General features: G+C 50.4%; 1 protein-coding gene across 4 annotated transcripts in view; it reads left to right on the top strand.

Moving 5' to 3' along the window:
* The first annotated feature begins 10,269 nt into the window (after positions 1-10,269).
* The window catches only part of LOC137427914 (TOM1-like protein 2), a 60,122-nt gene continuing 43,790 nt past the window's right edge, over positions 10,270-26,601 (top strand). For 3 of the 4 annotated variants that reach the window (XM_068117729.2, XM_068117728.2, XM_068117726.2), the window contains exons 1-3: positions 10,277-10,417; positions 20,060-20,144; positions 20,367-20,445. In XM_068117729.2, the coding sequence (XP_067973830.2) occupies positions 10,360-10,417; positions 20,060-20,144; positions 20,367-20,445 (222 nt within the window). In that variant the 5' untranslated portion in view covers positions 10,277-10,359. Of the gene's footprint in view, positions 10,418-20,059; positions 20,145-20,366; positions 20,446-26,601 lie in introns of all 4 variants that reach the window. The other variant, XM_068117727.2, reaches the window with a different exon arrangement.

The following is a 26,601-nucleotide window of genomic DNA, read 5'->3' as shown; positions in this document are numbered from 1 at the left end:
ATGGAAATGTCGATTGAGCCACCCCAGCTGTTCCCGTGTCTGACTCCTAATTATCACCCTATTACTGTGAAGTCTAGGCGATATTGGCGCCCTGACACACAATTTATTGCTGACGAGACCAAGCGGCTGCTAAGCGAGGGTGTAATCGAACCTAGCAGCTTGCCCTGGAGTGCTCAAGTTCTCATAGTCAATAATCCTAATCACTGGAAGTATATGGTCATCGACTATTCTCAAACGATCAATCGCTTTACCCAACTTGACGTCTACCCGATTCCCAGGATCGATGACATGGTCAGAGAAGTATCTACCTACCTACAGGGTATTTAGCACCTTGGACCTCCGAAGTGCTTATCACCAGATATCTATTGGGGAGAATGATCGTCCTTACACTGCTTTCGAATCTGCTCAGCGGTTGTATCAATTTCGTAGAATCCCCTTTGGGGTCACTAATGAAGTTGCGTGTTTCCAACAGGTGATGGATGACATTTTAACCAGAAAACAGCTGAAAGATGTTTTCATGTATGTCAATAATGTCACAGTATGTGGCCGTGATCAGGAAGACCATGATTCGAATTTACGGCGGTTTTTGGATGTTCCGAAGAAATGCAGATTGACCTTCAACGAGGAAAAGTGTAACTATTCCGTCAAAACAGTGAATCTCTTGGGGTACACCGTGACCGATTGGGAGATATGACCTGACGCTGCTCGGCTGCAACCTTTGCTTTACATGGCCCCTCCCATTGACCGTGCGGCATTGCACAGAGTAATGTGATTGTTCATCCATTATTCCAAGTGGGTTTCAGGTTTTTCAGAGAAGATAAGGCCATTGGTGGAATGTAAAATATTTCCACTGAACGTGGCCGCAAAGGCTGCATTTCAGCGGCTGAAAATCGACATAGCTAATGCTGTTGTGACCTCGATTGACGAGACTATTCCTTTTATGATCGAGATAGATGCTTCAGACTGTGCTATAGCAGCTACCCTCAATCAAGCTGGAAGGCCAGTCGCTTTCTTCTCTCTAACACTGTCTGTTAGTGAAAAGCGACATTCTGCTATCAAGGAGGAAGCTTACGCGATTGTAGAGGCCGTCAGACAGTGGTGCCATTTCCTTCTAGGGAAAAATTTCCAGCTGATTACGGACCAGCAGTCTGTGGCTTTCATGTATGGCGAACGCCATCCTCAGAAAATTAAAAATGAGAAAATTGTTCGCTGGCGCGTTTAATTAGCTGACTTCAGTTTCGACATTGTGTACAGGCCAGGATGAGATAATCTGGCTGCTGATGCGCTATCTCGACCTGTATGTTCGGGAATGACCACCGGCGATTTACGTGCTATTCATGAGTCGCTTTGTCACCCCGGGGTGACTCGATTGGCTCACTTCGTGCAGAGTATGAATCTGCCTTTTTTTTAGATGACGTCCGTGTCTTTGTAAAACATGCTCCGTGTGCACCAAAGTAAAACCGAGTTTTTATAAACCGTCTATGGGAACACTGATTTATGCCAGGCGGCCATGGGAGCGTTTGAACATGGATTTCAAGGTTCCATTGCCGGCGGCATGGATCGCAATCAGTGCACACAGCTCTGCCTTCTGAGCTGAGAATGTGCCTGGTAGCCGTGCTTGCGTCACCACCTTGTGGTCCATGCACACTGCATAGCCTGCTTGCATTGTACCGTCCGGGGCTCGTGCAGCTGATCCGTCTGTGTACAATACAAGGTCCGCGTTGTCAAAAGCAACACCAACTAATAGACCTGAGCCTCCTATACCACTGGTACCTCACCTCCCGATCGGTCTACTGACCAGTTGGCAGTTAACTTCGCCTGTCATCAAACTCCGCTTGGAAGCACGTGGTTGCACATTACCCCTACGTCTCGGTGGTTAAGGCCGTGATTCTCAAACCATTCAACTAACTTCTCCCTCGCTCGGTGTGATTCCGTTAACAGGGGCTTCATGGTTTGTTCCATAGCTGTCAACTCAGTTTCCTTCCATGGTACATGCACAGTATGCGCAGCCTGGATCCCCTCCATGTTTGGGAGTCTCAGCCCTATTTCACACGTGGGCATAGTTAGTAGGGGAGGGGGTCTCTCCATGGGTTTTGCATTTCCCATTCCCATCTGGACCCCCGCTACCGAGCGGTATGTAGCAAATGAGCTAACCAATGGGTTGGTGGGAGAAAATGGTGAAAGGGTAGGGATAGGGACAGGTAAAGGGGGGTAGACAAGTGGAGCTCGGCCATCGGAACTGCATTCGCCACTGCTGAGGCTACTGATCGGGCCCTTTCCCTGGTTTCATTATTTGAGCCAGTTTGGCGATCAGGGCTCGGTAGGGATTCCCAGCCACTCCCGTCCCCAGCTGGGCCACTGGGCCAGTCTCCCTTTTGGTTATGTGGCCTCCACTGGTCTTCCTCCCCGTTGGGGAGGCCCTGCCGCGACTACCTGTTGTACTGCCGGCAGCATCTTTTGCACTTCACCGATGGTATTCTGTGCATTTTGAAGGCTTCCCCTCAAACTGGCCCTCACAGATAGATCCTCTCGACGGAGGAATTCCTCAGCCCACCAGCCAAACCATTTCCAGTTTACCTTAGATGTAGTGATCATTTTTTTTCTCCTTTCGACTCGATTCGATTCGACTTTCGATTCGACTTCGCGTAAATTTTCAATGCACTCGCGTTTAAATGTCCCCTCAATCAGGAACACCAGTCTGTCATTTTTGCTACTCCATGTCCATGCATTCCATAGCTCTATATCCCTTACAGCTTTTTCCCCATGCTTTTTAAACATATATTCCGCGGCTGGCCCGTCCTCGGGAAGATTCGGGCCACCAGATGTTCCTCCATTACCCATCTTGCTGGTATTATTTCCCTTACTCCGCAACCCGTTAGGTAATAGGGGGTGCCCCTTATCCCCCCCCCCCTCACTGACTGGTGCATGGCAATACCCTAAGAGTGTTTCCGTCGCTCAGGCCCTCAAGGCAGAGTACCCTCTCTGGCCTCTCAGCAGGGTGTCCCAGGTGCGTATGCGAATGTACAGACTGTCTTTAAAGCCTGCCACTTTGAAACACTCAAAGCACGTCTGAGTACAACACTCCCTCCGGACCTCCACGTGTTCGAGTGTCCAGACCTTTTTTCAAGGCTGCCTCTTTGAAATACTCACAGCGTGTCCGAGTGTCCAGGCTGTTAACCAAGCCTCCTGGAAACTCCCCCAAGTGCTCGGGGCCCCAAGCCACTTGAATCTTACCTCTTTATCTTTAATAAATCTCTGCATCCTGTCCGTTCCATTTACCTTTCATTTGGATCCGCGCCAAAGATCAAGCAAAGACAGAATCCTTCACTCAATGGCGGCAAGTCTCACCGTTCTACCGAGAAAGTTCTCACCTCTTTATAGGGTGCCCGGAAACCTTGCCGCCATCGAGCAACAACGTCGTCTCTCCCCCCCCCCCCCCCCCCCTCCAGGCGAATCCCATCCTTCGTCACCAGCTTTTTCATGGGTTTCATCCCTCTACCAGGAATAAGCACCTTGTTAAACTCAGACAGTGTACAAGAGGTTTATTAAAGATAAGAATACATGCATGGTAGATGCTGGCGTGGCATGTAGGCTAGTAACACCACATCACAGTGACATCATGTTCCTCACACAGCCGGCCCCAACATCTCAGCCAGCCACAACCCGTAGTCGGCTTAATATACTTTCCTCGACGACAAAGGAACTCAAGGACACAGACTGCTGCCTCGAAGATAAATTGTACAAAGTTGACAGGGCATGTTAAGTCTCATTCGACAAGAATGTCTTGCCGAGGCCAAAGCATGGGATAATGTCAACAGTTTTTCAAAGCCAGACAACCAGACGCCAGGGAATTAGGTCACAGGTTTTTCAACCTGGAACACTGCTGCCCCCCTCAGGATAGGGATTTAATGAAATCCCCTTCAATTTTGTGTACCTGTGTAGTCATTATGATGTCTGTGAGAGGGTCTCTTCAAAAGGTGATTGTGTGTACCTGTGTACTCGTGGTGATATCTGTGAGAGGGTATCTTCAAAAGGTGATTGTGTGTATCTGTGTAGTCATGGTGATGTCTGTGAGAGAGTATCTTCAAAAGGTGATTTTGTACCCCTGTTTGGTCATGGTGTTGTCTGTGAGAGGGTATCTTCAAAAGGTGATTGTGTGTACCTGTGTAGTCATGGTGATGTCTGTGAGAGGGTATCTTCAAAAGGTGATTTTGTATACCTGTTTAGTCATAGTGTTGTCTGTGCGAGGGTATCTTCAAAAGGTGATTGTGTGTACCTGCGTTAGTTTATTCCTCACCTTACAATTACAACCCCTCCATCCCTCCAAAATAAATAAAATAAACTCCCTGGTGATGTTGCTGTGCGCCATTGTTATATTCTCCTCCTCCCCCAGTGAAATCATGTCAATAAACAGATATACAGTACTGAGTTAATGAGTTACAGTGATGTTAATAGAGAACAGGCATGTTCTGCTTCCTCTTCTTCCTCTTCTTCTTCTACTTCTTCATCTTCTATGTATGCAGCATAGGACTGTGGGTGAGTGCAATTGCGCAGTCATGATAGGACGAATGGACTCCCTTTAAAATGAAATTGTATACAAAGTCGACGTAGAAGAGCTTTAGAGCTAGAACATAGAACGGATCAGGACGTAACAGAAGCAAATGATCAGAAAGATACTGTTGTGTGGTGCTGCACACACACACGACTCGATTGCCAGAGAGGTAGGCCACAACGTGTAGGTACAAAAAGAGTCTTTATTAAGAGCTCGCACTTCAGCACTGGGCGGGCTCGAGCTTAGAGCCCGCATATATGTCCCGAGGCCACGCCTTGTCCTCGGGCATGGTCGGTCGGCCGAAAGGCTGGGCATGCATTCCAGTTCCACGCCTGGCCGCTCGCGCCACCCACTGGTGCGCGGAATTATTGCCAGATGTGCCCGCCACACGGGCCCAGAATTCCCGCGCACCTGAAGGGTGAGCTTGCGGGGAAGCCGGATGACCCGGCCGAAACGCCCCCTGACGATGCGTGCAGGGCTGGGGGGTAGCGGGACGGCGGGGCTGGGGGGTGCCGGGGGTCTGACCGCCGGTGGGCGGCCTCGACGCAGAGGCAGAGCTGCTGGCGGGGGGTGGTCAAGATCGAGGTGGGCCGGCTTGAGGCGGTCCACGGAGATACACTCTGGAGCCCTGCCGATGTCCACCGTGAAATGTTTGGCCCCGGTCTCCAGCACGCGGAAAGGCCCGTCGTACGGGGGCCGCAACGGTGCCCGGTGGGCGTCGTGCCGGACGAACACGTACTCCGCCGTGCGAAGCTCCGGGGCGACGTTGGAGGGCGGGCAACCGTGGTGTGCCGTGGGCACCGGGGCAAACCTCCTGGCGGTCTCCTGTAGGGTGGAGCGCTGTTGCGCCACGGACCAAGGAGCCGTGGAGTCAGGGATAAATTCGCCTGGCACCCGCAGCGGCTGTCCGAAGACCAGCTCCGCCGAGGACGCGCGCAGGTCATCCTTGGGCGCCGTCCTGAGGCCCAGCAGGACCCAGGGGAGCCTGTCGGCCCAGCTGCCGTCGTGGAGTCTGGCCCGGAGTGCGGCCTTCATGGAGCGATGAAAGCGCTCGCACAGGCCATTGGCCTGGGGGTGGTAGGCCGTGGTGCGGTGCAGCTTGACGCCGAGCCCTTGCGCCACCGCGCCCCAGAGCTCCGAGGTGAACTGGGGGCCGCGGTCGGACGAGATGTCCGAGGGGGCGCCAAACCGGGCAACACACGTGGCGATGAAGGCTTGCGCAACGTCAGCCACAGCTGTCGCCGCCAGCGACATGGCCTCCGGCCACCGGGTGGTGCGGTCCACCATGGTGACGAGGTGTGTGAACCCCCGCGAGGGGGGCAGAGGTGCCACCAAGTCGACGTGAACGTGGTCGAACCGACGCTCGGGCACCGTAAACGGGGCCAATGGGGCCCGGGTGTGGCGGTGGACCTTTGCGCGCTGGCACGCGAGGCACGTCCTGGCCCAATCGTGGATGTTCTTCCTGAGGCCATGCCAGACGAACTTCGCCGCGACGAGCTTCTGGGAGGCCGTCGTGCCCGGGTGGGACAGGCCATGGATGGCATCGAAAACCGGGCGCTACCAGCCAGCGGGCACGATGGGGCGAGGCCAGCCGAGGGAGACGTCGCACAAGAGGGCCGTGCCCGCGACGTCGAACGGCACCTCGTTGATGCGGAGGCCCGTGACGGCGGTCCGCAAGGCCTGGACGCCGGGGTCAGTGGTCTGGTCCTCCGCCATCCGGGCATAGTCGATCCCGAGGTGGACCGCGTGTGCGACGGACCGGGAAAGGCAATCCGCCACCGGGTTGTCTTTACCCGCGACGTGGCGGATGTCCGTCGTGTACTCGGACACGGCAGAGAGGTGACGCTGCTGCCGTGCCGAACATGGCTCGGCGACCTTGGCCATTGCGAACACAAGGGGCTTGTGGTCGACGAAAGCCGTGAACGGGCGGCCCTCAAGCAGATGGCGGAAGTGTCGGACCGCCAGGTGGAGCCCGAGCAGCTCGCGGTCGAAGGTGCTGTAGCGGCGTTCGTGCGGGCGAAGCTGCCGGCAAAAAAACGCCAGCGGCTGCCAAGCACCACGCACTCACTGCTCGTGCACCGTGCCCACCGCGTAGTCCGACACGTCGGTGGTGAGGGCGATCGGTGCATCGGGCGCCGGGTGCGCCAGCATGGTGGCATTAGCCAGGGTCAGCTTTGCGCCCGCAAATGCCGCGGCCATCGGCTCCGACCAGGCGATGTCACCTTTGCCCGGCTTGCCCCGGAGGGCCTCGTGCAGGCGGCGGAGGAGCTTGGCGACATGGGGCACGAAGCGGTGGTAAAAATTTCCCATGCCCAGGAATTCCTGCAGCCCCTTGATCGTGCGGGGGCACGGGAAATCCCTGACCGCCTCCACCTTGGCCGGTAAAGGGACGGCCCCGTGCCTGGTGATGCGGTGCCCCAAGAAGTCGATGGTGGCGACGCCGAAACTGCACTTTGCAGGGTTGATGCTTAGGCCATGCTGGCCCAGGCGTTCGAAAAGCGTGCGGAGGTGGAGCAGGTGCTCCTCCCGGGACGCGCTCGCAACTAGGATGTTGTCCAGGTAGACATAGATGAAAGGTAAGTCGCGCAAGACGCTGTCCATGAGCCGTTGGAACGCCTGGGCCGCATTCTTCAACCCAAAAGGCATTCGCAGTAACTCAAAGAGGCCGAAAGGGGTGATGATGGCCGTCTTTGGGACATCGTCCGGTTGTACGGGGACCTGGTGGTAGCCCTGGATGAGGTCCACCTTGGAGAACACGGTCGTGTTTGCCAACCGGGCGGAAAAGTCCTGGATATGCGGGACCGGGTAGCGGTCGGGGGTGGTGGCATCATTGAGCCGGCGGTAGTCACCGCACGGCCGCCATCCTCCGCCGGGCTTCGGCACAATGTGCAGAGGAGAGGCCCAAGCGCTGTTGGAGCGCCGTACGATCCCCAGCCGTTCCAGCGTGGCGAACTCCACTTTCGCCACGGCTAGTTTCGTGGGGTCGAGTCGGCGTGCCCGGGCATAGACCGGCGGCCCGACCGTGGGGATATGGTGCTCCACCCCGTGTTTAATGGCCACCGCTGAGAAGGTGGGCCGTGTGAGGGCTGGGAAACTGGCGAGGAGGCGGGTAAACTCGTCCGCTGCCGGAAGCGTACAAACTAAACTCGCCGGGACGGAACTTTTCAGCAAGCCGCTCAGCTCTCTCTGAGAGCCGCTCAGCTCTGAGAGCCGCTGAGAGCTGCTCAAGAGCCGCTCAGCGAGCTGCTCAACGAGCCGCTCAGCGAACAAGCGAGCGAGCTGAAGGTTTCGGCCTGGACGAGACGTCTGCACTTAACGTCGACCAACAGACCATGCGCACATAGGAAGTCCGCACCGAGCAGGGCCATTGGCATGCTGGTGGTGACGAACGACCATTGGAAGCGCTGTCCTCCGAACCGCAGTGAGAGGCAACGCTTCCCAAATGTGCGGATGGGTGTACCGTTGGCGGCAAGCAAAGCGGGGCCCTGGCCCGCGGCTTGCTTGTCGGACGCAGAGGCAGGGAGGACGCTTACCTGCGCTCCCGTGTCGCAAAGAAAACGGCGCCCGGACGAGGTGTCCGTGATGAACAGGAGGCTGCCAGAATGGCCGACGCTCATGGCCGCAAGTGAGTGTCGGCCCGGTCGTTTTTCGACCTGTCAAAAGAACACGGCGGGCGGCACGTTTTAGCCTTGCAGCCGAACCTGGCATGGTAGTAGCACCAGGTTTGCGGTGGTGGCCCCCACGGCGGCCGTGCCGGCGGCGGTGGTGGTGGCGGCGGCGGTAGTGGGTGGGGCATAGCAGCGGCCACGAGAGGAGTAGGGGGCGCTGTAGCCTCCGCGCCGGGATCCACTACGGCAGCACCGTACATCGACCGCGTGTCGCAGGCCGCGAAATACTTGTCGGCCTCTCCAGCCAGGGCGCGGGGTTCCGTTATTTTGGAACCGGCCAGCGCGAGGCGTACCTGTATTGGTAGCTGGCGTAGGAAAAGCGCTCGGAATAAGAAATCCGGGCGCTGGTCTCCAATCAAGGACAGCATGAAATCCATCCGGACGGATGGTCGTGTGTCGCCGAGGGCGGGAAGGTCCAGGAGGCGGTCGGCACGTTCGACCTCCGTGAGCCCGAACGTGGCGAGGAGGAGACGTTTGAGTGCCTCGTACTTGCGGTCGCCCGGCGGGCGCCGAAGGATGGACACGACGCGGGCGGCAGTGCCGGGCCCGAGGGCGGCAACCACGTGGTAGTACCGGGTCTCGTCCGCCGTGATGCCCCGGAGTTGAAATTGAGCTTCGGCTTGCACAAACCAAACGTCGGCTTGCGCTTCCCAAAACTCCGGGAGTTTGATTGCGACGGTGTTGGTAGCCATGGCGCGTTCGGGGGTCAGCAACAGCTGAACCAAGCGGGCTAACCAGTGTAGTGTGGTGCTGCACACACACACACGACTCGATTGCCAGAGAGGTAGGCCACAACGCGTAGTTACAAAAAGAGTCTTTATTAAGAGCTCGCACTTCAGCACTGGGCGGGCCCGAGCTTAGATCCCGCATATATGTCCCGAGGCCACGCCTTGTCCTCGGGCGTGGTCGGTCGGCCGAAAGGCGGGGCATGCATTCCAGTTCCACGCCTGGCCGCTCGCGCCACCCACTGGTGCGCGGAATTATTGCCAGATGTGCCCGCCACAATACAAACAATAGGGATGAGGAACAAAATAGAGGGTGACATGCAGAGATAAGGGATATGGGGAAGAACGAGGACAAGGGGAGGACACATTGAGTGAACAAGATGTATGGATACAGTTCAAGCCAATTCTCAGGAAGGAAAAACTGGAAATTTGGTGGGTAATGGGTGGTTTAATGGGGTAGAAAAGATCATGGTTTTTGATGGGGAATAATCTGAGATGGTGGATTAAAATTTAGCATTTTAGAAATTTGACAAAAGTTGTTGAGCTTTGGCCTATGTCACAAACAGACAGATAAATAAACAGACAAACAAGAAAGATGTCGTACAGAGCACGATCTTTGCGGAATCCCTAAAACCTCAAAAAAGGAATCAAAAAATCAAAAAAGGAAAAGGGAATCCTCAAAATTAATTGGTGGTTGAATTTAGTGACCTGATATGCAAATCCTCTTCAAATTTCAAGGCAATTGGATGAAAATTGACGATTTTAGAAATTTGACAAAGTTATTGACCTTTGACCTGTGTTGACCTTTTAACCTCAAAATCATTAGGCTTCTTCCTTATTAAACCAACTCTACCATTTGGTGAAGTTTCGTGAAGATCGGTTTGAAATTGTGACCTGCAGGTGACTGACAGACATACAGACAGCGGTAAAAACATAACCTATGTCCACCTTCGTTGACGGATGCAATCCGACTTAGGGACACGCTGGAGGCCAACCTACAAGGGGATGAAAACCTAATGGGATTTAAACCTGGGATCACATCCCATCGGCTACGTGCTCAGATGGGATCGGCTACGTGCTCAGATGGGAACGGCAAATAGGTGAAGCCGAAACGAGAACTGGAAGGACAAGACCATTGGACAGATGCTAAAGGTGATTCCACAGACGTGACGGTAAAGGGCGACGAAGGGGGAGTATAGGTGAGTGAGTTAACGATGTGGACATCAGCCGGCTTAACCCCATTACTATACCCCCAAAACAGCGGTGCTTCACAATGGAGCGTCCTCCGTAAAAACGTCAATAAATAAATCACGTCGTGCGCGCTGACGTCACGATGCGTCGTCCGCGCATGCGCAGTGCGGCGCAGAGCTCCTGACGGAACTGTTGTTGTGGTTGAGGTGGTTCGCCCGTCATCATGTCGCTCATGGATCTCGTGTCCAACCCGTTCGGCTCGCCCGTCGGACAGCGCATTGGTGAGACCATTTACACGCTACCCGACGTCCCACTGACGCTTTGCTTTTTCTCTCAGCGATCACGGCGGTCATTGCTCACATCCTCCACTGACTGTGTTGTGTGTAAATAGCACGGAAATATAACTACTACAGTACTAGTACTTCTAACGACGATGGTATATATTAAAGGTGAAGATTTTATTTCCAATTTAATTTCAATGTGCTTATTAATACCTTATATAGGCCTACTTAATACCCCCTTTCCCATAACAGCCTTACACACATCGTCTTCTTCTTCCTCTTTACAGCCACAATTATTCCCATGTTCTTGTGGGTTTGGCCGGCGGAAAATCTTCCCCCAAATCTTTCACGAACCGGTTGGTCGGGCCTGACGTTCGGGCGGGAATTTGTAATTTTGCCAGGGTGCAGGAGATAGCTCGCCTACTCTTTGTGAAGGACCCCGTGGGTTCTTTAAACGTCCACTAGCTAATCCTGGCAGATGGGACGCCCGGTTTAGGGTCGGCACACCGACTGATTAATCACCCTGCTTGTGAAACATCAGGATGGAAGTTTATAGCTAGGTCGGGATTTGAACCCAGGCGAGACAGCTCAGAGGAGAGTGTGCGTACGTCTAAACCAATGGTTCTTAACCTGGGGTGCACCGTGCATGCACCACCCTCCCCTGGGGGTGCGAAACGTAATTTCTTGTGGGGGTGCGAGACGTCATTTTTGGTGTGGGTGCGAGACGTCATTTTTGGTGGAGTGCGAGACGTCATTTCTGGTGGGGGTGTGAGACGTCATTTCTTGTGGGGGTGCGAGACGTCATTTTTGGTGGGGGTGCGAGACGTCATTTCTTGTGGGGGTGCGAGACGCCATTTCTGGTGGGGGTGTGGAACATCATTTCTGGTGGGAGTGTGAAACATCATTTCTTGTGGGGATGCGAGACGTCATTTCTGGTGGGGGTGCGAGACGTCATTTCTGGTGGGGGTGCGAGACGTCATTTCTTGTGGGGGTGTGAGACGTCATTTCTGGTGGGGGGTGTGAGACGTCATTTCTGGTGGGGTTGTGGAACATCATTTATTGTGGGGATGTGAAACGTCATTTCTGGTGGGGGTGTGAGACGTCATTTCTGGTGGGGGGTGCGAGACGTCATTTCTGGTGGGGTTGTGGAACATCATTTATTGTGGGGGTGTGAAACGTCATTTCTGGTGGGGGTGCGAGACGTCATTTCTGGTGGGGTTGTGGAACGTCATTTATTGTGGGGGTGTGAAACGTCATTTCTGGTGGGGGTGCGAGATGTCATTTCTGGTGGGAGTGTGAAATATCATTTCTTGTGGGGGTGTGAAACATCATTTCTTGTGGGGGTGCGAGACGTCATTTCTGGTGGGGGTGTGAGACGTCATTTCTGGTGGGGGCGTGAAACGTCATTTCTTGTGGGGATGTGAAACGTCATTTCTTGTGGGGGTGTGAAACATCATTTCTGGTGGGGGTGCAAAACATCATTTCTGGTGGGGGTGCGAGACGTCGTTTCTAGTGGGGGTGCGAGACGTCGTTTCTAGTGGGGGTGCGAGACGTCATTTCTGGTGGGGATGTGAAACACCATTTCTTGTGGGGGTGCGAAACATCATTTCTGGTAGGGGTGCGATACGTCGTTTCTGGGAGTGTGAAACGTCATTTCTTGTGGGGGTGCGAGACGTCGTTTCTGGGGGTGCAAAACATGCTGTATTTGTGGTTTTGTTGCGAAAATAAAGGAGTGCTAACTGTTAATAATCTCATTATAAGTCTTTAATTCTAAGACTAGTCCTAAGTCATAGATTTTTGACAAGTAGTATGAGAAAGTATTCTGAGAACAGAAGGGGTGCAACCACCAAAAAAGCTTAACAACCACTGGTGTCTAGGCTGTCCAGCCCCATTCACTTAATGCTTTTAAAATCACATTTTGCAAACTTGTACATTGAACCGATGGAAGGGTGATTGCACACATCTGTAGTGATTGTGGTGTCTGTCAATGGGTGATTGCACACATCTGTAGTGATTGTGGTGTCTGTCAAAGGGTGATTGCACACATCTGTAGTGATTGCGGTGTCTGTCAAAAGATATTGTCGTCGGTGTTTGTGCATTCCTCATCCTAAAACTGCCTTCGTCCCCTCTCCCCACGCAAAATACCAAAAATACCAAGTATAAATAAATATATAACTTCATAAATTAATTTTTCTTAACCCTGGTGATGTCCCTGAGGCCTTTGCACTGTTCTTTGCCACTCCTCCCCATCACCCAATGATATTAAGTCGTTTTGATGGATTTATTTAATCTGGCGTTGATGTAGCACAGGCATGATGGGCCAAATGACCTCCTGCATCAAATTTATTTGGTGTTCCTTGTTAACCGTCTCACAACAAACTCATCTGTACTGAAATACTGTATCTTACCATTTGCTTTCTTTAATAGCTCGTGGAGTAGTGCAATACAAACCACAGACACATGCAGACACGTACACGAGAAAACACCAGACTGGACTTTCACACAAACAGTCGGTGAGATTGGGTTCAGTGATAACTCTGGGTAACAGCGACGTCATTTTTACGACGTCGCTGTTTTCTCCGCACTCAGCATGGCAATGGAGGAATAATTTCTTCCTCGCCATGGATGCCAACCTGTGGTATAGTTGTTTGTCCGTGTTGTATCCTTTAAATGCTGATCATCAAGCAAGGAAGCAGCAGGTACCATTTCTAAAGTCTTTGCTATGATTCGGCTGGGGTTCGAAGCTCCGGCCTCCCAGACTCAGAGCGGACACCCTAACCATTACACCACCGAGTGACGTTTGAAGTTTGACTTTAAGGTTATAGTCCGGCAGCTAAGCTAAATATAGCATAACAATTGTGCATTTTGTGAGGAAAGCACCAAATTTGGCACACTAGTAGACTATCATATTATGAAAAGATCTGGATATTGTGCCATCTCAGATTCAGCCCCTGATGGCTATGGCAGCCATTTTTCAAAATGGCCGCCAGCGGTTACTGTTATGATACATATCTACTTTACTTGAGAGGAATGCAGGTTGACAGTGAAGGTTTATTTACTAATAAAGGTCCAATAATGGTCAAAGAAAGTGACAATTTGATTTGGTGTCACAAAACCAGAGCAGACTGTGTCACTGATTCAGAACAATTTCGATATCATACCAAACAGTAAACAGATGTTCACTAGTATGTGAATAACTCGATGCCATTAGTGGCGGCCATTTTGAAAACAAAACGGCCATCTTTGATTTTCTAGTGGCATGCAAGTTTTTAAATATTATGTTTTAGAATAGTCTAACTTTGGCAAATTGACACTAAAATCATTTAAATCAGACAACTCGATCAATTTCTATGAGTGAGATAGTCGCCCGGTACAACAAATAATTAGCGGCCATCTTGAAAAATGGCGGCTATCTTTAAACTTGAGGTGGCTACAGGTTATGTTTTTCTTAATTCAGCTTTTAATAAATGTTCAGACCAATGTTAGTGTTAGTATTATCCTTTGAACGACTGGTACACTAAGGGTTTGTGAAATTATAGTAACCGCTAGCGGCCATTTTGGAAAATGGCTTGAAAAGAAAAAAAAAAAAAAATCCAATCTGGGATTGTTCATATCCAATATCCAAATCTGTTCATAATAGGATAGTCTACTAGTGTGCCAAATTTGGTGCTTTCCTCACAAAATGCACAATTGTTATGCTAAGTTGCCCCACTATTACATCTTCCTATTACCAAAAGCTTTGCCATCAAAGCTTCCAGGTGAAATGGGAATCATTTGAATGCATGTTTTGCACCGGTTCCAGCTCCAAACTGGAGGGCAGATCGTGGAAAATATACCGAAGGAGCAAGAGCAGTACATTGCCCAGAAAGGTGGCATGGCAGAAGTGCTTGGCCATCTTAACCGTAACTGAACTGGGTGATTTTGAGCTTTCCCTGACTGGGGGCTGGAGGGGGCGGGGCAGGAGCGAGGGGGAGGGGTTAATTCAGAGAAACATCATCTCAGGTTTGTCTGTACAATCTTACCCAAGTTTTCTTACTTTGGCCTTTCCGTGATGTACATACATACATACATACATACATACATACATACATACATACATACATACATACATACATACATATACAGTGCATTCAGAAAGTATTCAGACCCCTTCACTTTTTTCACATTTTGTTATGTTGCAGCCTTATGCTGAAATCGTTTAAATTCATTTTTCCCTCATCGATCTACACTCAATACCCCATAATGACGAAGGGAAAACAGGATTTTAGAAAGGTTTGCAAATTTATTAAAAAGAAAAAACTGAAATATCACATTTACATAAGTATTCATACCCTTTGTTATGACACTTGAAATTTAGCTCAGGTGCCTCCCATTTCTCTTGATCATCTTTGAGATGTTTCTACACCTTGATTGGAGTCCACCTGTGGTAAATTCAATTGATTGGACATGATTTTGAAAGGCACACACCTGTCTATATAATGTCTCACAGCGGACAATGCATATCAGAGCAAAAACCAAGCCATGAGGTCGAAGGAACTGCCTGCAGAGCTCAGAGACAGGGTTGTGTCGAGGCACAGATCTGGGGAAGCCTACAAAAAAAATTCTGCTGCATTGAAGGTTCCCAAGAGCACATTGGCCTCCATAATTCTTAAATGGAAGAAGTTTGGAACAACCAGGACTCTTCCTAAAGCTGGCCGCCCGGCCAAACTGAGCAATCGGGGGAGAAGGGTCTTGGTAAGAGAGGTGACCAAGAACCCGATGGTCACTCTGGCTGAGCTCCAGAGATCCTGTGTGGAGATGGGAGAAACTTCCAGAAGGACAACCATCACTGCAACACTTTACCGATCTGGCTTTATGGCAGACTGGCAAGACGGAAGCCTCTCCTCAGTGAAAGACACATGAAAGTCCGCTTGGAGTTTGCAAAAAAGCACTTGAAGGATTCTCAGACTGTGAGAAACAAGATTCTGTGGTCTGATGAAACCAAGATTGAACTGTTTCGCTTCCGTCTGGCCACTCTGCCACTCTGCCCAGATCGGTGGAGTGTTGCGGTGATGGTTGACCTTCTGGAAGTTTCTCCCATCTCCACACAGGATCTCTGGAGCTCAGCCAGAGTGACCATCGGGTTCTTGGTCACCTCTCTTACCAAGACCCTTCTCCCCCGATTGCTCAGTTTGACCGGGCGGCCAGCTCTAGGAAGAGTCCTGGTTGTTCCAAACTTATTCCATTTAAGAATTATGGAGGCCACTGTGCTCTTGGGAACCTTCAATGCAGCAGAATTTTTTTTGTAGGCTTCCCCAGATCTGTGCCTCGACACAATCCTGTCTCTGAGCTCTGCAGGCAGTTCCTTCGACCTCATGGCTTGGTTTTTGCTCTGATATGCATTGCCAGCTGTGAGACCTTATATAGACAGGTGTGTGCCTTTCCAAATCATGTCCAATCAATAGAATTTACCACAGGTGGACTCCAATCAAGGTGTGGAAACATCTCAAAGATGATCAAGAGAAATGGGAGGCACCTGAGCTAAATTTCAAGTGTTATAGCAAAGGGTATGAATACTTATGTCAATGTGATATTTCAGTTTTTTCTTTTTAATAAATTTGTAAAACTTTCTAAAATCCTGTTTTCTCTTTGTCATTATGGGGTATTGAGTGTAGATTGATGAGTGAAAAAATGAATTTAAACGATTTCAGCATAAGGCTGCAACATAACAAAATGTGAAAAAAGTGAAGGGGTCTGAATACTTTCTGAATGCACTGTATGTATATATATATATATATATGTATATCTCAGTTGCCCCCACACCGCCCTTCTTCTCCTCCTCCCCCCTACTACGTTTGCGTCGCCACCCCTACTAGATCAGAGGTTGTGTCAACATCCCCGGAGGGAAAAATACATGAATGACTGCGTACGGTGTGCTCTTACACCGTGGTGATTACATTGCTTTCCAAACATCGGCAAGCTGTGAGCTGTTAATGTGAGGACGATCAAGCCGGTTTCAGAATCTGCTTTGGAGTTTAAACGGTGTCGTGGATTGTAAGAATAATTAGGATTTAATTATCAACAATATCTGATTGACAAGATGTGTTGTCTGACGTTTGGAGAAGTATAAGGTCTACCCATGATGCAATGCAACTTTACAGGTTTTACTTGATCCCTTTCCATTTAGCCGGCATGTGGTTTGGTGACATTTTTTCACGTTTTGGGAATTTATTTTAAGAAGATTATCTCGTGTCTTTTTTGAGTGTCACTTTTTCATCTTCTTCCTCTTCGTCTTCTTTGGTATGCATCATTGGCTGAGGGTGTGGCGGTGCCGATGATGTAAATCCCCCTCTGTAGGTTAGAGCAGGTATTTGTAATTGTTCAAGGTGCAGGCGATACCTCGCCTTCTCTTCGAGAAGGACACCACAGGATCATTAATGTCCTCCAGCTAATGCTGACCAGGGGCGCCACCAGTGATTTTGGGCCCCATGAAAAGATATCACAATGGGCCCCTATGAAGCACGTGTGCACATTTTTACCTCATGTTCTCATAATTTTTAGGGCCCTTGGGATCATCCTAATGCCGACAGACAGGATGCCCAGTTTAACGTCCATCCGAGGACGGCACACACATTGGATGTCTCGCCCTGCCTTTGAACCCACAGTATGACAGTTTATAGCCGGTTCAGGAATCAAACCCAGATTATATAGCTTGAAGGGGAGTGTGCGTACCTCTCCGACATCCTACCAGGTAGAGAGTCAGTGTTTAGCCATTTCCTTACAATTCCGTATTCCGATTGTTGGTCTTAGTCCATGTTGCAAGACTCGTATCAAAAGTTGTTTTCTCGAAGGGTGGATTTTATTTTCCATGAATAAATGGAATACGTGCAATTTTTCACTCCCTGAGAAATTTATTCGGCTTTGCCCGAGTGGTTGATTTTAAGTGGGCTGGTGAAATTTAGCTAATAGTTATGCTGACTCCCTTCGCTCGAGAGTATTGTAAGACGAAGAGATCTCTGATTGAGAGCAATGCACACCCTTTGGCATTGTCGCCATGTTGTGCCACCTTGGATCGTTCCCCTTCCTGGCAACATGCCCTCCATTCCTCCCACCTCCGCTTTCACTTGCACTTTGGCCTAGCTTCTGCCCCACGCAATCGCCTAACTTTAACTATCCACAGCTATGATGCCGAAGCCTGAGGCTAATAACTACAACCCTATTCTTCGATGAATGCTATGATAAAGGAGGCTGTGAGGATCCTCGGACGTTTGCATTGTGGCCCAATAGCCTACCATAGCACCAGGTTGAACCCGGTAGCTCGAGGATTCCCGCCACGTTGGCAGCCAGCGTTGTCCTGCACCCACTCGTTCCTCATCTTGTCTAATCCTTCCTAAATCGTCCGGGTGCCTTCTCCTGATACTTCATTCCTGCCGAACACAGATTGGACCCTATTCTTCGATGAATGCTATGATAAAGGAGGCTGTGAGGATCCTCGGACGTTTGCATTGTGGCCCAATAGCCTACCATAGCACCAGGTTGAACCCGGTAGCTCGAGGATTCCCGCCACGTTGGCAGCCAGCGTTGTCCTGCACCCACTCGTTCCTCATCTTGTCTAATCCTTCCTAAATCGTCCGGGTGCCTTCTCCTGATACTTCATTCCTGCCGAAGATGGCATTGCCTCCAAAGGAGCCGCAACTGAAAGCAGGTGAAGGCTGGTGGGAAACGCATTGCGCAGAAACACATCTCCAGCGTTCCAGCTGCACCCCCAACTCCTTCCAGTGATGATGAGGAATACATAACGGAACTCCACCAAAGTTGCCTGTGGTGGTGTCTGGGGTCGTGACAAAGGGAGATAAATATTTCACCCCTCAGGCTGCCCAAGTGGCGCATCAAAAGCCCCTCCCCAACACAGATTGGACCAGATGTATTGTTGGTTGGTATTCTGTGTATTGCTTTTTACAGTCTATTCTTTCCATGTGCATGTCTCAATAAATACTGTCCTGTCACCAGTGGTTAAGACCGCTGGATGATGGATAACCAAGACAGTTTTACTCCTGAGGCGGCACCCCAAAAAATGGCGGTACTTCTGTCGTGCGCATTATGAAGGGAGCCGAAGCGTTTACCTGAACAGAACACACGGGTTTATTCCAAAACCACTAACAAGTAAACACGACAGTAAATTCAACAAATAATTTAATGAAAATAAATGCAGGAGGGAAATGTTTAAATAAATGTTGAGGTAAATAAAATTCCTATCTGAGGTACTTCCACATACAGACTCAAAAACAGACAAGGGGACAGATGAAAGAAAATAAAATCCCTTTTTGGCCGTCCGGCACTCAGCTTTGGCCTCAAGTCGCCCTTTTTGAGGAGAGTGGTGGTGACGATGCTCAGGAAGCACATAAGATGGCGACCGCTGACGAAAAGCCCGCGCGTCAAAGGCGCCCAGAGTCGTCGGGCGAGCAGTGAAGACCACCTACTTTCAGATTCCACTGCCTGGCTGAGCACAACGCGGCCTCCAGCTCACCCAAAGAGCACCACAGCAAAAACCTCTTTATAAAAGCTGCCGACGCAACAAAAGCTCCACTGGCCCTCCACTTAATTCAGCACCAAAATGGCCAGCTTCTTGTCGGACCCAGCAGAAGAAGCGCACTCCTCTTCCTCCCGAGCGAGAACCAATCTCGTCCCTTGGGGCGTGGCCTGCCGGCCTTCTTCTTCGCCCACTGATCCTTTGCCTCTACTGGGTTGTTAGTGTTCATGTGGGCGGGGCTTAGTTGCTGTGAGTGTTCATAGGGCTGTGAGGCGCTGGTTGTAAAGGTTGTTTAATGGGGGTTTTCATGGCCGGCCTTGTAAATGTAAAACTTTAGGGAAAACGACAGAGTGGAAATCACATACTGGGGAAGACTAACCTTAATCTCTAACTAATTATGACTGCTTCACCCCTCTTGTGAAGACGCATAAACAATCTTAAGCCATATTTTTCCTACTTAAGTACATTGAGATTTCTCCTATGCATCCACGGTCCATGCTATAATTATACAGTCCTACCTTACTATGGGATTCCTTCATCTACTCCTATAAACGTAACGATACTTAATATTAACTACGTGAGGACCTAAATTCCTCCTCAACAATCTCCTAAAGAGTCTGCTCGGATCACATCGGAGGAATGCATTTCACGATACTTTCTGTGCAAACTTTTTAGCGATGGAGGTGCTGCTGTTTCCGCACGGACTGACCTAATGGATATAGTTTCATAAATCCCTCCACCACACTTTGTGTGTGGACACACTCGCAATGGCATTCGATAGACTTTGGAATTAAAATTCTTTCAACGGGAGCATTTTGCCGGCGTTCCTTTGTACTCCTTTGTACCCCATACTAAGTTCTGCCGTGCCATCGTGGTGACCTCTCTCCTTTGTTTTGCTTTATCCATGCACAATCACATTTCTGTCCATTGCACCTGCTGCCCGGAAAGCCGTCTGCAAATGCATTTTCTTTCTGCGTCGCTAGATCGGTGCACAATGCATGAAGGCATGCATGCCCTTTTGGCTTTGCTATATCGCAGAGCACCCTTTGTAACACATCAAGGCCTCACATTATTAAGGTGATAAGTTAGGGTTGCCCCGATTGTTTTTTTTCTTCTTTAATCTTTTTATACAGAGCGAGCAACCAATGGAGCTCTCAAGTCAGAGGACTGGGCTCTCAACATGGAGATTTGTGATCTGATTGCAGAGACGGAGGATGGGTAAGCAAATAATCTAAACGAGACGATCAAGTTGTGCAGTCGACATTGCAGTGTATGGTTGCACACTTGTTGCCCTGACAACCACTTTGTCAATGCAAGCCTGTTGGGCAACTTTGTGTCGACTCCGCAGCACATGTTGATCTCTGAACATTCCGGGAGGGGTTTAAACGGACAAAAGTAGCTAAACTGAATCAAAAAAGTTTTCTTTTTTTGTTGCCGCAGACCCAAGGATGCCATCCGAGCTCTCCGCAAGAGATTGAGTGGAAACAAAAATTTTCATGAAGTGATGCTTGCTCTCACCGTAAGTGTAAACTGGAAAATTGTTTTCCAAGATAGATTCCAAAATTGGGCCGATTGTTTGTTTTCGAAAAATAAACCTCCAAGTTGGGCTGATTATTCCAGACACACCACTCTTGTTACCTCCAACTAAATTGGCCAGATTGTTTTCTTGGGTAAATAAAAAGCCCAATAAATGGGTCGGTACTTTTAAAATCGCGTATATTTATTTATTTTACTTGGTCCATTATCTGTGGAGGAGCTGCAATACGTACCTCTGCAATACGTAATATAGCGCACACACAGACAATTACGTGAGACCACACCGGAGTTGACTTCAGCAAAGCACATCCTGGTGACGACACCTTTCTCTCAGCATTCGGCATGGTTATTAAAGATAAATCTCCCCCCTCCAATGCAAATTTTAAGGAGACATCCTCTCCCCACACTCCTTCCTCCTCCACCCCCACCCATGCGATGCCAACCCACGTTGTTTGTTCCATCCTCTGTCCCCTAAATGTTGACCCTCAAGCAAGGAGACAGCACAAACCCCAACCAACACCACAAGAACGTGAGAATAATTGGGGCCGGTGAAGAAGAAGAAGATGCATTCTTCACTGGCATAGACACAAAAGTTTGTTACAATGTCCTGCAAAGCCTTCTGGTTGGCCTGTTTCATGTTCTCATTTTAAACTATCGTTATTTTTTTGCTCTGAAGAAGGGTTAATGCCCGAAACGTCGGCTTCTTGCTTTCTAATTACCTCCGCCACCAAAGGTGGATGGAGGTTATGCTTTCAGTTTCACCCCTGTCTGTCTGTCTGTTTGTTTGCCTGTGAAGAAGATATCTCAAAAAGTTGTGGACGGATTCTGATGAAATTTGGCGGAGAGGTAGCGTATGTGACAAGGACGAAATGATTAGATTTTGGTGAAGATTCGGACCTGACTAGTATAATTTTTTAAGTGATTCTTCACCATTGGGAGATAGGGCTAAAACTGATACACAGCATGATATCTCAAAAAGTTGTGGATGGATTTTGACAAAACTTGGTGGAGAGGTTGTGTGTGTGACGAGACCGAATCGATTTAATTTTGGTGAATATCTGAATATGGATTCGGATACGATAATTATTTAATTTTTTTAAGTGATTCTTCACCATTGAGAGATCGGGCGAAAAGCGATATGAATGAATGAATGAATGAATGATCGTTTTAAGGCCATTTTCCCCGCTAGAGCAGGGGTTAGCCTTGCAGGCCCCATGACAATCATGGTTCCCTGTTTGAGGCAATGTTTTTATGGCCGGATGCCCTTCCTGACGCCAACCCTTGGTCATGCTCTTAGGATGCGCAGGGATACAGTGTACCTCTTCTAAATCGGGGTACACACCGTGATCATTCATCCCAGCAAGCTGGTACTCAATTTGCCGACCTCGGAAGGATGACAGGCTGAGTCAACCCCCCTGGCGTTAATTCAGCGATCGACCGGGATTCGAACCCAGGATCCTAGGATCCCAATCCATCACCCTAACCGCTAAGCCAACACCAGGATATATAACATGATATTGTTGCGAATATGGAATTTGGCCTCCATATCCGCTTGTAAATATTCCCCTATTTTCTCCGATACTCCCCAACTCTCCCTTACCCCATTCCCTAGTCCCATTGTCTGTAAACAACACCCATTAGAGCCGATCTTCCCCTTCATCCCCCCATTAAATGTCGTGCCCAGGTCCCCCGCACCACACGTAGACAATTATAGGACATCTTGCTAGTTATTCTTAATCTATGTCAGTTAAGGACTTGTTTCCATTAATTATGACTCTTCGTTGCACCAGAATGTGATGATATGGCACCAGTAGGAGTTTAGGACCTTCCCATACCTCCCCGCATCTCTTCCCATCATCTCAAGCTCCAACAACAACCACAACAACAGCGGCTTTGCGTCCTCACTCCGGCTCGGTTGGCCGCCATTGAACATGTGCTCGACGGGGTTACCCAGAAGGGGGCTCCCTGTCGGCCCCTCGTCAAGGGCGGAACCGGTAACCCCCGCACCCAATGAGAAGCCATGGGCCGATGCCATATGGGGCGGAGCTAACGAGCGAGGGCGTGACTCCCCGCCGGATATACGCGGCCCCGCGCCGGACGTGACGTTAGAGATGCGCCCCGAGCTTGGAAGGACAAGACGCCACCCTCCCGAGCGCTGAGCGACCTCCCCGGCATCTCCACCAAAGTCGCGACCCACGAGCGCTGAGCGACCTCCCCGCCTCTGCTGGACACCAACGTACGCGATTCTGTCCCTGAGCCAGGTGCACCTGAGCCATCGACTGCCGCTTTCCTGGCCATCAAACCCCGTGTGAGTGAGCCTTGTCCCGTTTATCTGTGGTCTGTCTAGGGTTAATATAAGAGTGTGTTTAAGTGCCCACCTTCCTATGTTTCCCTCTTGTCCTTGTAATCTAACCTTTTTCCGTACGAATATACTTGAGAACTGAACCCCTGGTGTCGTATTGTGTCATTATAGCCCAGCCGGGTGTCTTCTCTTTCCTATTGAGCCAGCGTAGCGCGATTAGTTAACATTCGGGCACAATCGGGTAACTTGTACGGATACGGCGGCCATCCCGCTCGGCCCACCATACCATCAAAGTCGTATCTGTAACAATTGGTGTCGGGAGTGAGATTCGAGGCCCGACCAAATTTTGAAGAAAAAAAAAAAACGAATAGAGGAAAAAAAAAATTTGGTCAAAATTTGGAGCGGCCGAAATTTGTTTTGTTTTACGAAACTCGAATTTTGCAAGTCGCGCTATGGCGGATCAAGACGGCTGGGGTCCGGTAAAGGAGAGTGAGGTAGGGTCGGTCCAGGACCAAATTGAGGGACATGAGGAGAGCGAAGCAGTGAGGGCGGCAGGTTCGCAAAATAGCGCCGTCACGCACGAAGTAGCGGGCGCGCAAAATGGCGCGCTCGCTCACGTGGTTGAAGGGTCCCAAAATAGCGTCGCCGCGGAGGGCGAGCCTGCGGTGGCGGCTGGGGACGCTGGGCAAACCGGGTTTGACCTCAGATTATTCTTGACCCAACTGAATGCAAAAATGGATAGGATGGAGGGCCAAATGAGGGTTGATAGTGGGCGATTAGAGGGCCAAATGAGGGTTGATAGTGGGCGATTAGAGGGCCAAATGGGGGTAATGGGAAACCAAATGGGGGTAATGAGGGACGAAGCGAGGGGTACCGGTGAGAAGTTAGACAATAATTTTGAGGAGTTAGACAAGAAAATTGAGAAGTTAGACAATAATTTTGAGGGGTTAGACAACGGGATAAAAGAAGTGAAAAATGGGTTAATGGGGGTAGAAAATAGAATGGCTGCCCAGGAGAATCAGATAGAGGGAGTGAAAAATGGGTTAGAGGGGTTAGAAAACAGTATGGAAGGCAAATTGAGGGACATGAGGGACCAAGCGGAAAGGGAAGTTAAACAAATGGAGCAGCAGATAGAGGGGGTCAGAATGGGGGTAGAAACCAAACTGGATGCTCACAGGGAGGAAATGGAGCAGATGAGGGTGGCATCTGGGCAGGAGATGCAAGTGATGGGAGAGGAGATCAGAAGAGGAGTGAGTGAGGAGGTCGGAGGAGTGCGCGAGGAGGTGAGGCACTGTGAGGAGCACATGGAAAAGGAGGTGAGAAAGGGGACTGTAAAGTTACAAGGGGGCATAGAGGACCTGACGCAGGAGGTGGAGCAGCTGACGGTGGGACAGACGGAGTTAGTGGAGCAGGTTCAAAGGAACACTGCGGTATTAGGGGGTTTAAAGGCGACACAGAAAGAACTAAAAGATGACTTGGTAGCGACGAAGAGGGAATGTCAGATGGTACGTGAGGGACTGACAACGAGGTTGGACGAGGTGATAGAGGTAATGGAGACGAAGGACCGGCAGGTGAGGACGCACATGGAAACGGTCAAGGTAGCCTTGGAGGACGAGCTTGAGGAGACGTACCGGGGAATAAAGGAGGTGAAGCACAAATTAGAAGAAGTGGAAGAAGGGATGAGCGAAATTAAGAAGCGACGGGGAGGGGATAAGAAAGAGATAAAAGAGGAGATAAAAGAATTGGTCCAAAGTCTGTGTTTGGATCGTGATGATGTGCTCATTAACCGGATGAGGGATTCGCAGGTGATGGAGGAGAAGCGAAGAGGAAGAGGACCCGGTGTAAGTGGTGACCAATATGGTCGTGCGTATGATGCGCCAGGTGATTTAAGAGGCTTGGGGGTCGAGATAGACCCGGGTGTTCGTGAGAGGCCGTTGGTGAAGTGTGCGACCGGTCTGGTGTGCGAAAAAGGAGGTGTGCGAGAAAATCCGACTCTGGGGTGTGTGAGGAAAAAGTGCGTGCCAAGGAGTGAGTGTGCTGGCGAGAGTGAGTCGGACGTAGCGTGTGTGCGAGGGAGCACATGGAAGCGCGGTGTGGTGAGTGTTACAGAGGGTGTAACGGGAGAGTGTGCGCAAGAGTGTGCGCGAGAAAGGTGTGTAACGGACAGGTGCATGAGGAAAGAGTGCGCTGTCAGAAATAAGGAAGAGTGTCCACCTGTGGTGAGTGTTACAGAGGGTGTAACGGGAGAGTGTGCGCGAGAAAGGTGTGTGACGGACAGGTGCACGAGGAAAGAGTGCGCTGTCAAGAGTAAGGGTGAGTGCGCTGTCAAGAATGGAGGTGAAAGTAGTGAGAGTGACATGGAGCGTGAGTTAGTTGTGACAGGTGAGCGAGGATGTACACCTGGGATGGAAGGATGCGCACCTGGAATGGTAGAGCGTGAGTGGGAATGCACGCTGGAGTTGGTGGTGAGGCACGTGGTTGGGTGTGCGAATGAGGGCACACCTGTGATTGTCACAGAGGAGGTGACAGAGGAGGGGGCGCGAAGAGGTGTATTGGTGAGGTGTGCTACCAACGAGTGTGTGCCAAAGTGTTCGGTGGTCAGGTGTGTGACCAAGGCGGTGAGTGGAATGGGTGTACCTGGGTGTGTAAGGAACGGTACGAGGGGCATGGAAACGGCTGGATGTGTGAGCAAGGAACGGGCTGCGGGGTGTAAGCATGCAGGTGAAGCATCGACGTTAGACGGGGTAGAGTTTAGAACGACTTATAGCCGAGTCGGGCCCTCGGTGCGTGCTGGGCCTCGCTTTGAACGGCCGCGTCCAGGCTCCACTAGGCGGAGCTGGCAGCCCGATAGAAAGGGTCGTCATGGCGACCACTTTTTGGTGAGACGTGCCGGCAGGTCGAGATCGGGGCATTGGATGGCTCCACGCCGAGGTGGTGCGTGGGATCTCGGCACGGGTAAGCCCCCGTCCCTGCACCGAGTGCCGGACGCATCCAGCCGCTGGCACAAAACAACCAGCATCCATTGCTTGGCTTTACGAAGCCAGGCTTTGGACAGGAATTGGCGCACCGAGAGGCAGTAGTGAGTAGACTGGGTGATGAGGTTAGTGTTTTGGACCCAAAAATTAGAGAAAAACAAAATTTGATGATTGGCAAGGGATTGGCAGTAGTGATTGGCAGATGATGGGCAGTGATTGGCAAATTTTTAATTTGTTGAAATTTGATGTGCAAAATTGGTAGTGAGAGACCCCCGATGTGGTGGGATGGCAAATCCACCATCCTTCCCATGGGGGGGCAAATGCGCACTAGCTTATGGGGTGTATGGCGGTGAAAACTAGCCCGGGTGGGTTAGGATAATGATAGGGATCTAGAAGAGATTGACATTAGGTGACGATAAGTTTAGTTAGTGACTGATACCTGTAGTGGGGACGCAGGCAGATTAGTGTGGATTATAATGACGTGGGAGCGCAATAGTTTAAAGGGACGACTGGGAAGCGCAAGTTTCAGAAGGGAGTAGTTAGCTGAGATGATGCCGTGTGTGTGTGAGAATTGAACAGGTGTGATTGCACAGGTGTGCAACTGGACAGGTGTGATTGCACAGGTGTGCAACTGGACAGGTGTGTGGAGCAGTGTATGAGTAGTGAGTGTGTGGATCAGCGCGAATGCGCTTGGGGAGAGAAGGGTGCAGGTGGCACCAGGTGCGAGAGCACAGGTGTGCAGGTACAGGTGTGTGGAGAGAGTTGGAGTAAGTGGTACGGAGTGGTGCGAAGGTGTGGATGGGGGAAGAGTGGACCCCTTTCACGAGTACCCGGGGCGGGTAGTGTAAGTGTTAGGTAGAGG

Source organism: Myxine glutinosa, chromosome 5, assembly GCF_964187855.1.
Source record: "Myxine glutinosa chromosome 5, kmMyxGlut1.1, whole genome shotgun sequence".
In the NCBI taxonomy this organism is placed as follows: Eukaryota; Metazoa; Chordata; class Myxini; order Myxiniformes; family Myxinidae; genus Myxine; species Myxine glutinosa.
The sequence above is the reverse complement of the archived record's forward strand: the minus strand, read 5'-3'. Positions and strand labels throughout refer to the sequence as shown.